This window comes from Thamnophis sirtalis, unplaced genomic scaffold (assembly GCF_051295495.1).
Source record: "Thamnophis sirtalis isolate CommonGarterSnake01/CBP01778 unplaced genomic scaffold, rThaSir2_p1.2 scaffold_4, whole genome shotgun sequence".
Taxonomy (NCBI): Eukaryota; Metazoa; Chordata; class Lepidosauria; order Squamata; family Natricidae; genus Thamnophis; species Thamnophis sirtalis.
In genome coordinates this window covers 108,672,743-108,686,967 of record NW_028261384.1, presented here as the reverse complement: position 1 = coordinate 108,686,967, position 14,225 = coordinate 108,672,743, and the positions used below count along the sequence as shown (strand labels likewise).

At 33.7% G+C, this 14,225-nt stretch overlaps 2 protein-coding genes across 2 annotated transcripts; both read right to left on the bottom strand.

Moving 5' to 3' along the window:
• Positions 1 to 937, bottom strand: LOC148046083 (vomeronasal type-2 receptor 26-like). Its single transcript, XM_087711897.1, has one exon. It carries the CDS (start codon positions 933 to 935, stop codon positions 36 to 38), a length of 900 nt encoding a protein of 299 aa, XP_087568023.1. The 5' UTR covers positions 936 to 937; the 3' UTR covers positions 1 to 35.
• A 1,086-nt stretch (positions 938 to 2,023) lies between these two features.
• Positions 2,024 to 10,918, bottom strand: LOC148046082 (vomeronasal type-2 receptor 26-like). The gene is made up of 5 exons (XM_087714490.1): positions 10,887 to 10,918; positions 8,684 to 8,975; positions 3,655 to 4,500; positions 2,700 to 2,949; positions 2,024 to 2,162 (listed from the first exon to the last, which is right to left on the bottom strand). The coding sequence occupies exons 1-5, from the start codon at positions 10,916 to 10,918 to the stop codon at positions 2,140 to 2,142; spliced, it is 1,443 nt and encodes a 480-aa protein (XP_087570616.1). The 3' UTR covers positions 2,024 to 2,139.
• Between the last annotated feature and the right edge of the window lie 3,307 nt (positions 10,919 to 14,225).

Sequence of the window (14,225 nt, the reverse complement as noted above, 5' to 3'; positions counted from 1 at the left end):
CTATTGAGGATGCTGCCATTGCAAAATTGACATCTTCAGGTTTTTTTGCTGATTAAATGCTCTCTTTTGTTCAGCTCAGGTCTCAACAGAATAATGTAGCATTTGGGACCAAAGATACACCCCAGCAATCCGGCACTAGAGGTTAAGATGGAGAAGATCTCCACAGTGACCATGTATTTTCCTTTGGTGCTCAGGTAAGTTGGAACAAAAGTCAGCCACACACTGCAAAACACCAACATGCTGAAAGTGATGAATTTGGCTTCATTAAAAGTGTCTGGCAACTTCCGGGCAAAGAAAGCTACAGTGAAGCTGGCAATGGCCAGTAATCCCAGGTAGCTCAAAACAAGATAGAACATGATGGGTGATGACTCATTACACTGAAGGACAACTTCTTCACTCATTGAAATCATATCACTATCTGGGAAAGGAGGGAATGTTGCAAGCCACACAACACAGATGCCTACTTGAGGAAAAGTGCAAGAAACAACAATTAAGCTGGCCAGTCGTTTCCCTGTCCACTTCTTCATCTTGGATCCTGGCTTTGTGGCCATGAAAGCCAAAACTACAATAAGGGTTTTTGCCAACATACAAGAAACAGCCATGGTGAAAATGACCCCAAAAGTAGTTTGGCGGAGGAGACATGTTATTCTTAGTGGTCTGCCAAGGAACAGCAATGAGCAAAGAAAACAGAGCAGAAGTGAGATGAGAAGAAGGTAGGAAAGATCACGATTGTTTGCTTTCACTATGTGAGTATTGTGATGCTTCCTAAATGTTTTCAAGATCTGAATAGTAGTAGCAGACAACAAGACTGTACAAGTAACTATGCTCATAACCAGTGGTTCTTCATAGGACAAATAGCTAATGACCTTTGGAATACATCCATTCTGTTGCTTGTTCGCATACTGATCTTGTGGGCATTTGAAACAATTGTCCATATCTGCAAAAGTTCACAAAATTAAAAGGGAATTTTTTGTGAGTTTTTAATTCTTTCTGTTAGTTGTTTAGTAGCAGTGGAATATTTAATATTTTAAAAAATATGGGCAAATTGGTAAAGATGTAATGGTTCATTTGCTACTGAATGAATGACCTTAGAATAACAAAAAATAAGAAAAAACATCATTTTTGTGACAAGTTGTCAACGTTTTCTTTTTTTTAAAGAAACTATTCTAAAGTACACGGACAACTAAGCAAATGATGATATTCATGAATAATATTATGAACAATATCAGGTGGCTAAGCAAGAATGAAAAGAATGAGAGTTGCATCCTGGGCAGTATGGTTCCAGTAGATGTAAAACTGGGATACAAACTCAAGGTGGATGAAAGTTTACTGATCAAAGCTCCCCCATTTTGCTTCAATCTAGGTGGAGAAAACATCTCTGGAACTAATATTACCAGTTAATATAAATCATCCTCTAGTAATCCTGATTTAGAGACACCAAAACATGTTAAACAACTATTTGGCATTGTCATTTCTGCCACAATTTGTGGGAATCCTGGGTGGAGGGATCACTGGGTGGGTGGGGGACAATAAACATATACAGTGATGACATGGGAAATGTGGAGGGATGATGACAACTTGACAAAGGCCAGGGAAGGATGGAACCACACATTTTGCCAATACTCAAAGGCCCTGCAACCTGAGAATGGAAGATAGATTGCCCCAAAATCTCACTGATTCTCAAAAAGACCCTGTGTAGCTCTTCATTGGCTGAAGACAAACTGGTCTTGATGAGAGGGCTGTAATAAGGGGGAAATCATATAATCTTTCAGGTGGAAAACTTAATTCTAGCCTGACTTTTCTGCAATCAGCAACCTTTACTAAAATAAAGGAGTCAAGGGTCTTTCTTTCCTAAATGACCTGACAGGAACAAGCCTGACAGATTTTACATCTCATTTCCTCAACCCACATATAGGACTCTGTATAGACCGTGGTTATTCATATTACAAGAAAGGTAGGAAACAGCTATAGAAAAACATGTTACAGCCCTTTGTTGTACTTGTTGTTTGATCTTTTATTTCAGCTGCCATCTCACCTGTTTTGTTAGATATCCACCCTTTTGGACAAGGCACACAATTGTAACAACAAAATGGTTCTCCCTCCTTTGTTTCTTTCTGGTAGCCAGGCTGACAATTGGGATTACACAGAGAGATAGGTCGTATCTGTTGGCAAGATAAGATGAAGAGAATCATCCTACAAGATTTGATCTCAGAAATATTAATGCTTGAGTATAGAATAGTGACATTTTTGAGTTGTTAGTAGAATCAATCTTACTAAAACATTATTTGAGATAAAATAAAATATTCCTTAACATTTAATAATTGATTTAGCTGTGATTACTACAACTTAGGAAAAAGTGTCAATCTTTTGAGACAAAAATAATTTTTTCTCAGAATACACAGTAAAATATTATTAGCATTTCCAACTTGTGTTAGTATTGTATAATATATCACATTATTTATGGCCAGTACTGACCAAAGAAAAACTTAAGGAAACTTTATTCAATTTTCTGAAGCCGTTTCTTGGGTTATATCAATAGGCTGCACCTTGAGCGAAATCCAGAGAAATCTAATCAAGAACACAAACATTATCTGGAAGAACTGACATAGGAACCCTACAAGGAAGAAAATGTATTTCAAACTAAGTTCACTGATATTAATGGCATGAGGATCCATGAAAAAAAAGAAGTTATTCCATACTTGATAATAAGATGTTATTTACATGGTTAAATCCAGGATGCCATACAATATCCTCTTCCTTGATGATAAGTTCTTTGTGCGAAGGGGCCCATGGATCCATCCTTCCAACTTTCAGTCCAATGAAAGATTCATTTGGGAATGTAATCCAATTAATGATGTCAATTCCTGCAACTAGAGAGCCCTCCTGATCAAAGGAAATTTTTTCTCCAGCACTGTTATTAAATGATAATGTTTTTAGCAGATTAGAAAGCTGAAATTGGAAATAAAAAGGCAAAAGTTATTGAAGTTTTGCTGGGTCCAGTTCTGGATTTAGAGATTTAGACACAATGTAAAGGAACATCACCTGACATCAAAACTGTCATTACAGCATCAAATATTTATTTGTTAAACTTTCTTTCATCATTATTTTTCTGGTCACATTTTAAATTGTTTTTTCTTGTAATTTGTTATATTTTGTTTTAAAACCAAAACATCAGAATTTTTAGAAAACAACAAATAAGAGTGAAATACTATGTTTTTTTAAAGTTATGGTCATCACATAACTTTTAAACTCCAGTAGTCTTTTTATCTTATATGACTGTGTGTGTGTGTGTGTGTGTGTGTGTGTGTGTGTGTGTGTGTGTGTGTGTGTAAATATAAATATAAATATAAATATAAATATAAATATAAATATAAATATAAATATAAATATAAATAATATAAATATAAATATAAATATAAATATAAATATAAATATAAATATAAATATAAATATAAATATAAATATAAATATAAATATAAATATAAATATAAATATAAATATAAATATAAATATAAATATAAATATAAATATAAATATAAATATAAATATAAATATAAATATAAATATAAATATAAATATAAATATAAATATAAATATAAATATAAATATAAATATAAATATAAATATAAATAATATAAATTTTTGGGTCATTACCTGCCAGAGCTGTTGTTTCAGACATTTTCTCCTTTCCCTTTTATCCATTGCCTTGTTTCTGGATATTGATTCATAGATGACATGTAAGGATTGAGCCGCAGCATAAACAGCATTGTAGATGCTATAGCTTTGGCCTGTGATTCTCATGGGAAAGACATGCTCAGGAAGGTTCTCCAGTCTTTCCATCCCTGTGCAGGCATTCCTATTTTTAGGATGGAACCCAGAGCCCTGGAATGGACAGTGAAATGCCCGAGCCCAGAAATTTCTGATAAAACCATCCCCTTCTGAATTCAAAGGGTTTGTGTTCTGGAGAAATTGCTGGAATCCCTGGATTTCATCAAAATGGACTGTAAAGGAAAATGAACCGTGGAATTTGAGTATTGGCCTCTCAGCGGGAGCAATGAAGTTTCTCAGCTCCATCCCAATAGTTAGAAGCCAAACATGGCCTTCGGTTTTTTCTATAATTTGCCCAAATTTAAAAGATAGCAACCATCTCAAAAGACTCATGGAACGCAGGTCTCCACTGAAAATCAGAACCTTGGCTTTGCTATTCATGACATCATAATAAGATTTTTCTACACTTTTCATGAGTTTTTCACCATGACACAAAACGAATGTATATAACTTTGCAGTACAGATACCATTTTTTGCAAATTCTGGAATGATGACATTCATAACAGTCTCTAAATGCATCCCATTGGCAATAAAGAATGTGATCCAATTCCAGTTGAAATGCTGCAGTAATTTCATAATCCCTCTATATTGATGTAGAAGATTTGGAGTCATCTGATAGTAGTAAAGAAGATGGTCCTTTTCTGTCAGCACCATTCCAGAGCCATAGATGAACTGAAAAGATATTCAAATAAGATATACTGTTTTGCAAATGATCATGAATGCCCACTATTTCAATGAGGGATAGAAAGTAATTGGAAATGGTCCTGATGTTTTGGTGATATGACACATCACCATGGGGTTACATGGAATTGTGTGGAATTTGACTTGTCACGAGGTTCCAAAGGACCCTAGTCACCCCTGAGGAGTGATGAAGAAAGTGAGAAAACTCTGTTGATCACAAGGAGACCACAAACTCCTTGTTTGATCTGGAGGAAGCTCCCAATCTGATGGGAAGAAAAAGATGACCATTGTGTTCCTGATGTAAGCGGTGACAGCCGACCAATGAAGCATGCATAAAAACTGAGGAACAGTGTGGTTGATCTTAGTGAGACTTTTCCAAATTTTGTTGAGGAACTTGCCTCCTAAAAACAAACCATGGTCTATTGGGTCTCAAGAGAAGGAGGTAGAATTCTTTGTTTTCCACTACCCAAGAATTGTGGTGAGCAATCTTGAGCGGTATCTATAGAAATTTGTAATTGTGAAAAGAGAACCTTTCAAGGAAGAAAAAATTGTGTAAAGCTAGAAATGTCGGACTGCGGTTTTTAACTACAATATTGTCTAATTTGTACATTTTTTGAAAAATGAAATTCTGACACTTGGGACTTTTAAAAGCTTTGTATCAGTTACAATACAAGTTAATGACAGAGGAAAAATAAAGAAACAGAGCAACAGTGATATCTACAGGTGGAGAATAACACAAGGAATTAAAAGTGAGTGAAAGAATGACCTTGAATGTCTGCTGAAGATTAGGTTTTTTTGCTGCAAATAACACCTGCACTGGCAAATTGTTTATATGGGACAGCAGAGACAAAGAATGAAACACTTTAAGTTTTTAAACACTGTAGCTCTTTGAACTTATGTGGAAGCTTAATAGACAGAGTAAACAGAAACTGGGAAATAGCAGGGAATTACTATTTTTCTCCCCCCCCCCCCCGAACTCTCCTTTTGGTGATTTATGAGCTTTTGATTTTGAACTCTGGGGCTTGTTGGGCTTATGTGGCTTACAAATTTCTCAAGAGGAGAGAATAGTGTTTGAAGAAGTTGGGGACTAACAAACAATTTTTTAAAAAAGAACAGAGAGAAATAAGAGCAATTAGAACAAGAAGACCTATCTACAAGTGAAACTATGGAAGAAGAAATAAAATTTCTGTTAATTAAAAGAAATGGACTGAATTTTCCTATGAAAACGAAAAGGACTTTTAAAAAATTAGGAAATTTAAATTAATATTTAATTTGTCTTCAAGAAGTCTACATAAGAAAACAACATAATACATTATTGGAATATCCTAAAATTGGGAAATTATATTCTTCACTAGCACAGCAAAAAAAGAGGGGTAGACGTATATATTAAAGAAACAATAAATGCTAGAGAAATGTTTGTAGATGAAGAGGGGAGAAGTTTGATGGTGGAGGTAACAATGAACCATAAGCAGATACTTTTGGTAGCAATATATGTATCACAACTACCATTGAACTGGTGTTGATGTTTGATATGGGTTGCTGCCAACATCCCAGGTATCAACCAAGTATCTTTTTAAAATATAGGAGCTGAGCTGTTGTTGTTATTATTGTAACTAATGCAATGAACATTGTTGTAAATATTTTTATTACTATTTCCTAAAATTATTTGTACCCAGACAGCACACTGTTTAATTGAAAATGACATTTTTATGTTATAAAATAAAATAAAAAACTTGAATTTAAAAAGAAAGTGGGACTTATTCATTATATAATTTTCCATTGATTTTTTGCATTTATTACAATCATAGAACTTTAATAATATATGAACCCCTTAATCAAACCTAATGAACTTAAGAGATCTTTACGTTTCCATTAAATCGTTCTCCAAGTTCCACTTTTTTAAAAAAAAATATTATTACATTTTTTCTTTAACATATTTAAGTATTTAGTAAATAGTGCAGGTTTTTAAAAACATGTATGTAAAATATTAAAAGTAATAATAGTCTTTACTTGTATATAATAATATTCTTCCTACTTCTAATTTCTACCTTTATTATCTGACCATTGATAAAACAAATCCCAAGTTAAAAATATTTGTGTCTTCTTTGTGCTTTATCTTTAATGTTAACCTACCCATTTCTGCATAATATAATATAATATAACATGACGTGACGTGACGTGACGTGACGTGACGTGACGTGACGTAACGTAACGTAACATAACATAATATAATATAATATAATATAATATAATAATATATTTTAAATATATTTTCTTCTATAGGAGTTTCCTCATTTTTCAGTGTTATGCAAATACAATTTTCGCTGTGGTCAAAACATGTAATATTAAATATACATTCACTTTGTCATATTTTTCTGGCAATATACCTAAAAAAATATTTCTGGCTTTAAATCTATGTGTTGCTTTGTCAGTTTCCCTAACCATATTTGTATTTTCATCCAGATTTTTTTTCCCTCTGAGCATTTCCCCCACTTATGGGAATATGAACCCTATATCTGCTTGCATTTCCAACATTTGGTGGACATGGTTTTAAACATCTTTGCTAGCCTTGCTGGAGGCAAATGCCACATATAACATTTTTATACACATTTCCATTGTAGGTGGTTGCCATTGTCAATTTAAAATTTCTATCAAAAAAAAATTCCCATATTGTATTCTATTCTATACTGTATTCAATTTTTTTTGCCTACAGTAGCATGGTTTCTTTCACTTCTTCATTTCCATTTTAAGACTTAATAAGTAGCTATAGATTTTCTTTATTAACTTTTCAGGTGTTCCTAGTAGTATCTAATCAAGTATTGTTGCCTCTTTACAGTAACAATATATCTTTACATCTTTCTGTATCTCGATTGTATCGTGGCCACCATTCAAGGTCCACCCCTTAGTTTTATTATTCCTGTTTGGTTTTAAGTTCCCATTTCTCATTTAAATATCTTTATACGTTACTATTTTTTTTCCAAATTTACAACATCTGGATGTATCAGTGCTTCCATTGTGGAAAGCCAGGCTGTTCTTGCCAGACATATTTCAAAACTATTGCATTTAGTTCATCAAAATATTTTTTCTCTAGTTTTACAAGAATCGTTTGAAGCAGAAAGAATAGCTTTGGCAGGACATTTATTTTTATAGTTGCTATTCTTCTTACTCTTGACAGCTGGAAGTTTTATTTTTTTCAATTCTCCAAGTCTACTTTTATTTCTCGTATTAACCTTGCATATTTATTTTCTTTAATTATTGCACCTCAAGCTGTTAAGTAAATTCCCAAATATTTTACTTTCTTAATTACCTGAAGATTTTTAACTATATTTTCCTTTTTTCTTTCTTTATTTATTTTCAGTCCTGCCATTTTTCCAAATTCCTCTATTTATTCCATTAGCCTGGAGCCAGTTTCCAATGGTTCTTCTAGAACGAACACCAGGTCATATGCAAATCCCTATAATTTATATTTTTTTCTCTTTTGATTAGCAAACCTTTTGTTTCTGAATCTTGTCTAAAGTTCTATTTAAAATTTCCAATGTTAATATTACTATTCATATCCAATTTACAATTTTTAACAAATCACTTTTTAAGTGGATAAAATGAAATTCATTATTATTTTGAAATAAAATAGCAGACAGTGATTTTGAGCAAAATATATTTCTACTAGGGTAGAAATATCCTAGATATAGGAAAGCAAAGCAAAGTAAAAGAAAGCAAAGTAAAACATCTATTTCTGGGATTAGAAATCACTGCATTTTACCATTTTAAAATGTTTATTAATAAGGAATGCAGTTTCAAATCATTAAAATATATTTCAGTCTGTATGTTATTTCACCTCTTCCAAACATTGATGACCATCAATGCAACATCATATAGTTGTCCTGTAACTGCTAATGAAATTAAATAAAAATCAAGAACTACCTTTTTGAACATTCTTCAAATGCTGAGAATTTGGCTTTGATGGGCCATACAAAATATACAGTTAGAACTGTAATAGACTTTAAACTCTTAGAGATCACTTTGATTGTGCAAGAACACAATCATTTCCCCATTCTCCTCTATGACATCTTCCTCTTCTTTAGTCTTCCGTCAATAGCATCTATGGAGAAAATATGTAGGTATGAAAAACCTCTCATGCATTTTCTGTCTCCTTTTCTACATAGAAATATCCCACCTGTGGAATCTTGTAGATGCCTAAAATATTGGGTTTCCGATAGGAGCGTTCAGAAGTCAGATCTTCAGTTACTGCCAAGAGAGTTTCCTGGATGCCACATTTGTAGTTGGGCACAAGGTTGTTTTTCGAAGAGAGAAATTGTATTGCAGCATGATAGGTCCATTTGGAACTTAAATAGCTGTCATAAATATTGAATCCCAGTGTAATGTTTACTAACATCCTAGGGTTGTCGTTGATTTCCTTTACAGCAAATGCCAAAGCTAAAATTTGTTGGTAATTCTCTGACACTATTCTGAAAAAAATATATATCATTAAATGTTTTCAGCATTTGAAAGTTCATTATTTTATTGTCTGGTTTTTATTAGTATTTTTTTTTATTATAACATTTTCTGGTTCATTAAAAAAATGTTGGATATTGATTAAAAAGACCACTGTTCTTCAATATGCAGTGTATTTGAGAATAAAATTTCCAAATGTCTTGGTATTTGAACTTTCTGAGCTTGATTGCTTTTTTGTAGATATTTCATTGCTCAGACTAGCTGACATCATCAATGTTTGGGTAATAAAATATCTGCCAGAAAATAAGCAAGTTTAGAGAGCACCAAGCAACCCACATTTGAAATCTTGGCTACAAATATTCTCTTTTATTTCCTAATGTTTGACCAACTATCTCTCCTAGTAAGAGTAATGGGGTTAGCCCAGGTTTGCTTAAATGACATTTTTTCTTTATTACCACTCTTCAAATTATAAGGGAAAAGATGCAAAAGTATAATCTTGGAAACATAAGTGAGACTCTCACAGACTGCCTTACTAAGCTAAGGTATTTGGGGAGGGATATTTTTCTTTGAGTTGAATAGATCACTTTTTAGTGATGGTAGGCAGATGCTTTCACTCTTTCTAATAAGAAAAAACTAAAACAGGAAAAACTAATTGAGAGATAGCTATAAAGTAATGGAAATGTTAAATGAAAATAATATAAGCAGTCAATTTCCCATAATATTGTCCAAATGTATTTAAAAATCCAGGATGTTCATCTACACACATCAAGGCATCTCATCTCATTGGAAATTATGAGAAGAACAATAGAATCATGAAAAAGTCTACATCTAAATATTTTTCTTCACAAGTCCATGATTTTAAACAATTTCATACAAAGTGAATAATTTAATTTCAAAACAGATGTTGTAAAAAACATTGGAATCAGTGGGGAAAATATGAGGGGGACAAGTATTTATTCACTTTCTTCAGAAAGTAAATAAATAGACAGTAATCTCAATCAGATATATTCAGAGTCAGTTTGATGTGAGGTTTGAAACACAGAGACCATGATTTTAGTCAATCATTGGTATGAATCAAGTAGTTGACTTTGAGCTAGTCATAATCTTTTGGCACTAGCAAGAATACAGCAAGAAGCCACTAGTGAAAATCTTGCTAAGGATTCAAGCATTTATGTAGGCAGTCAACTGGTCTCACAGTTCCCTTCTGGAAAAAAAAATAAGTCACTGCTTCCAGACTGTTCCCCTTTGCCTGGTTTAATGGAATAATTGTGTGAGAAGTTTGTTTTACCAAGTATGAAATATAAGAAGGGAAGAGAAAATATAAGGAAGGAATACAAACATCTCAGATAAGTCAGGTTCGAGTGGAAGTTGATTGAAGTCCAGTTTATTACCACTGACGATAGACAAGGAAATGATACCTCCATAGATGAAATCTCCTGACTGTGAATATCTGTGAACTCTTGGTGGGGAATGCCATACCCTACATTTAGCAACCTGACTTTGGCTTACTGTGTGAGGAAACAGAAGCAACAGAAATATTAACGTCAATATTGTGAATTGAAATATATCCTTTGAAGATTGATTCATGTGTTCTGTCATTCCTTGAATTATTGTGAGACTTTCTTACAGCAGTTTTGTTATGCTATAGCTAGAAAGGATTTTGCATGCATATTTATTCTGATCATTTTGGAATTAAAGCCTGTATTCCATGTGGAATGACTAAATAGCAGGTATCAGTAATAACAGCACCAAAACCTTACATCTATTTTATCTGTTCATAACAAGCCCAATTTCCCTTTTCTACTTTATTTATTCTGATATATAATTATGATTAGGATATGATTAGGTGGCCATGCGATTGGGTGGGTATGGCTAGGTGATCACAATCCTAGCCCCCCCCCCAATGAGGATTCCACCATCTGTACCTTTGGCAATCTCCCAAAGGGTCAAAGGACATCAGACTGCATACAGAGCTCTGAACCCTCAAGGCAAACCAAATACAAGTGGTCCTCACCTAATGGCCGGTTGCTTAGTAAGTGTAATAATTTATGACTGACCTCCCCAGAGCTACTTGATCTGTTTTTGGAGTTTTTACAGCCACAGCCACAGCCACAGCCACACACACACACACACACACACACACACACACACACTGAAAGACACATTTGAGCAGCAACAACATCCCACACAGTCATGTGACTGAAGTTTTCTATTTCTTAGGTTTTTCCAACAATTCTTTCTAGTTTCCAGTTATAAATGCCCTTTGGGGAAAATGGGCTTGTTTAACAACCACAGTGTTCACTTAATGACCACAAGGTTCACTTAATGGCCATGGTTTTTTCCTAACGCAGTGGTCTACAACCTTAAATACTCAAAAAGCAATTTTTCTATTTTCTTTTAAACTGGGGTATATCTTTATCTCTCTATTCCCTCTCTCATCTCTCTTTCCCCTTCTCTCTCTCATCTCTTTCTCCCTCTCTCATCTCATCTCTTTTTCTCTCATTTCTTTCTTATTTCTTTCTCTTTCCTCCCTATTTCACTCTTTCTCATCTCTCTCATCTCTTTCTGTTTCATTTTACCTCTCTTGGTTTCTATCTCTCATCTCTTCCCACTCCTATCTCTCTCTCATTTCTATCTTCTCTCTCTCTCTCTCTCTCTCTCTCTCTCTCTCTCTCTCTCTCTCTTTATTCTCTCCTTCTTTATCCCTTGTCTCTTTGTCTCTTCTCTTTTTCTGTCCCTTCTGCATTCTCTCTTCTCTCTCTTTCTTTCTCTCTCACTAAAGTTAAATTAAATTCTTAATCCATTTAAATCTCCGGGGCCAGGTGATAGCAATAGCTAGTTAGACTTATACACCACTTTACAGTGCTTTACAGCACTCTCTAAACAGTTTACAGAGTCAGTATATTGCCCCAACAATTTGAGTCATTGTTTTACCCAGTTCGGAAGGATGGAAGACTGAGATGACCTTGAGCCTGGTAAGATTTGAATGCTAAATTTCAGGCAGCCAGCAGGTAGCAGAAGAATCCTGAAGTACTGCACTCTAACCACTGTGCCACCTTGATGCCCTTCATGTATTATTTTTGAGAAATGTTGGAAGATGAATAAAAGAAAAAAATAAGTGAAAGAGATCATATGTTGCCCCTTCAAGAGAAATAAAAGAAATGGAAAGGTTTAGCCTTGTTAAAGATAGCTGGAGAACTATTTAGGCTTAGTAGTTAAGGTATCAGGTTAAACTATGAATTGCAGTCCTGTCTTATGCATTAAACCAACACAATTATTATATTTGAAGAGCCACTTTGGTGTAATTTCCAAGGCATAAGTTTAAAAACTGGGAGATGGTGAGTTCTAGTGCTCCTTTAGGCACAAAACTACTGACTGACATTCGTCATTCACCTTTTCTCAGTTTTTCTACTCAAAGGTAGAAAAAATAAACAGTAAATAAAAAGTGAGAAAACATACAAGGGTCTAAATTACAATATTGCAAACACTGTATCTTCAGTATATAGTTTTAGAGGTGAATTCCTGGAACATTATATTTTCCATTATATCAATAGGACATTAAATATAACCCAATCCCCTTCAACTTAGTGTATAGATGTGAATCATTTCAATTGGGAAATATGGAAAAATAAATTAAAATAAAGACATGTCGATCCAGATAAATACAATAAGGCCATGAAGAACTTTACACATAGAACACAATGGGCTGGAGTTGTACATTGAAGAGGGGAGGGAGAGAATGCTCTTTCATTTGGCAGCAGTTGTTGCAGCATATCAGCATTTCTATGTTGGATGACATTTTTTAATTGAAAAGTATTTATACAATTTTAACCACCCATTCTTGAATTTAGGCTGAAGTTATTAGAGCAATCATATAAATTACACAGATAAAGACAAAAACAGCATCTTGAATTAAATTTGGGAGGGTAATGGGAATTGGAATAGTGAAGCAAGTGACACGTGGGAATGACATGACCATAATTCTTTCCAGACAACTTCCTATGATTTTTCATGATCCTTGTAATATAAGCCCTACGCTCAAAAATAAGCCCCAGTTAAGTTCGTCTGCCAAGACTGATGCATTTCAGTACCGTATTTCTCACAAAGTAAAACCTAACCAGAAAATAAGTTTTAATGCATCTTTTGGAGCAAAAATTAATATAAGACCAAGTTTTATTTTGGGGAAATGTGGTATCAGGTCATCTTGTGTTGTTTGATCAAAGAGAAATGTTGAGAATACGTTTTTTATTATTCTGAGATGCCTTGGACAGTCCATATTTCGATCATTGCAAAATCCTTTTTATAGATTCACTCTGAAGATCATGTCTGGGAACTCTGGTCCTGCTTTTTCCCAAGGACGCTCCACTTTATTGAACATGCTGTATACTGTGTGCTCTATAAAATGTAATGGAACTATGTTACATATTCAAAGGAATTTGGACTTTGGCTACTATATATGTATTCAGAAAATGAGCACTGAGTATAAAAGATATATAAGAGGAAATGAGGAGGGAGAAGTGGAGGGAGGGAGCAAAAAGCAAAGAGAGAGAGAAAGGAAAGAGAGAACAAGAGAAAGCGAATGAGAGCTTAGCTCATGAATATACAAATCTATATCACTTTAATGTCACTCCAAACCTCTTCTACTAATATTGAGGATGCTGCCACTGTAAAAATGACAGTTTAAGGTTCTTTTGCTGATTAAGTTCTCTCTTTTGTTAAGTTCAGGTCACAATAGAATAATGTAACTTTTGGGAGCAAAGATGCACCCCAGTAATCTGGCACTAGAGGTTAAAATGGAGAAGATCTTTTTTTAAAAAAGATATTCTATAAAGAAAATATTCCTAAAAACCATTGTTAAGTATTCCGCACACATTAATTTATACTGTAACCATTTCAAGCTATCCCACCAGCAAAAATTTATACTGTAACCATTTCAAGGTATTGTACCAGCAATAATTTATACTGTAACCATTTCAAAGTATTTTACAAGCAATAATTTATACTTAAACCCTTGAAAGGTATTCTACACACAATAATTGAAGTAAATATTTTTAAAATATTCTATAAATACTTTTAAGTAAAACAATTAAAACAATCTATACACAATACATTTTAAAGTTTTGAGTATAGAATTTTTACAAATGGTATATTATAATTTATTTTGGATAGATTCTTTTTTAAAATAGTAAGACAATTTTAAAAAGAATCTGCAAAAGCTAGCCTGCCGCTACAGCTGCCCACCTGCTTTCAGCTGCATGGCATAC

Excerpts from the sequence above, each read along its gene's own strand:
- LOC148046082 (XM_087714490.1), bottom strand. The coding sequence starts at position 10,918 with ATGTCCTTTGACCCTTTGGGAGATTGCCAAAG. Across the intron at positions 2,950-3,654 it reads TGAAACAACAGCTCTGGCAG|CTTTCTAATCTGCTAAAAAC; the intron begins GTAATGACCCAA and ends TTCCAATTTCAG. Across the intron at positions 2,163-2,699 it reads AAATAACATCTTATTATCAA|ATACGACCTATCTCTCTGTG; the intron begins GTATGGAATAAC and ends TCTTGCCAACAG.
- LOC148046083 (XM_087711897.1), bottom strand. The coding sequence starts at position 935 with ATGGACAATTGTTTCAAATGCCCACAAGATCAGTATGCGAACAAGCAA.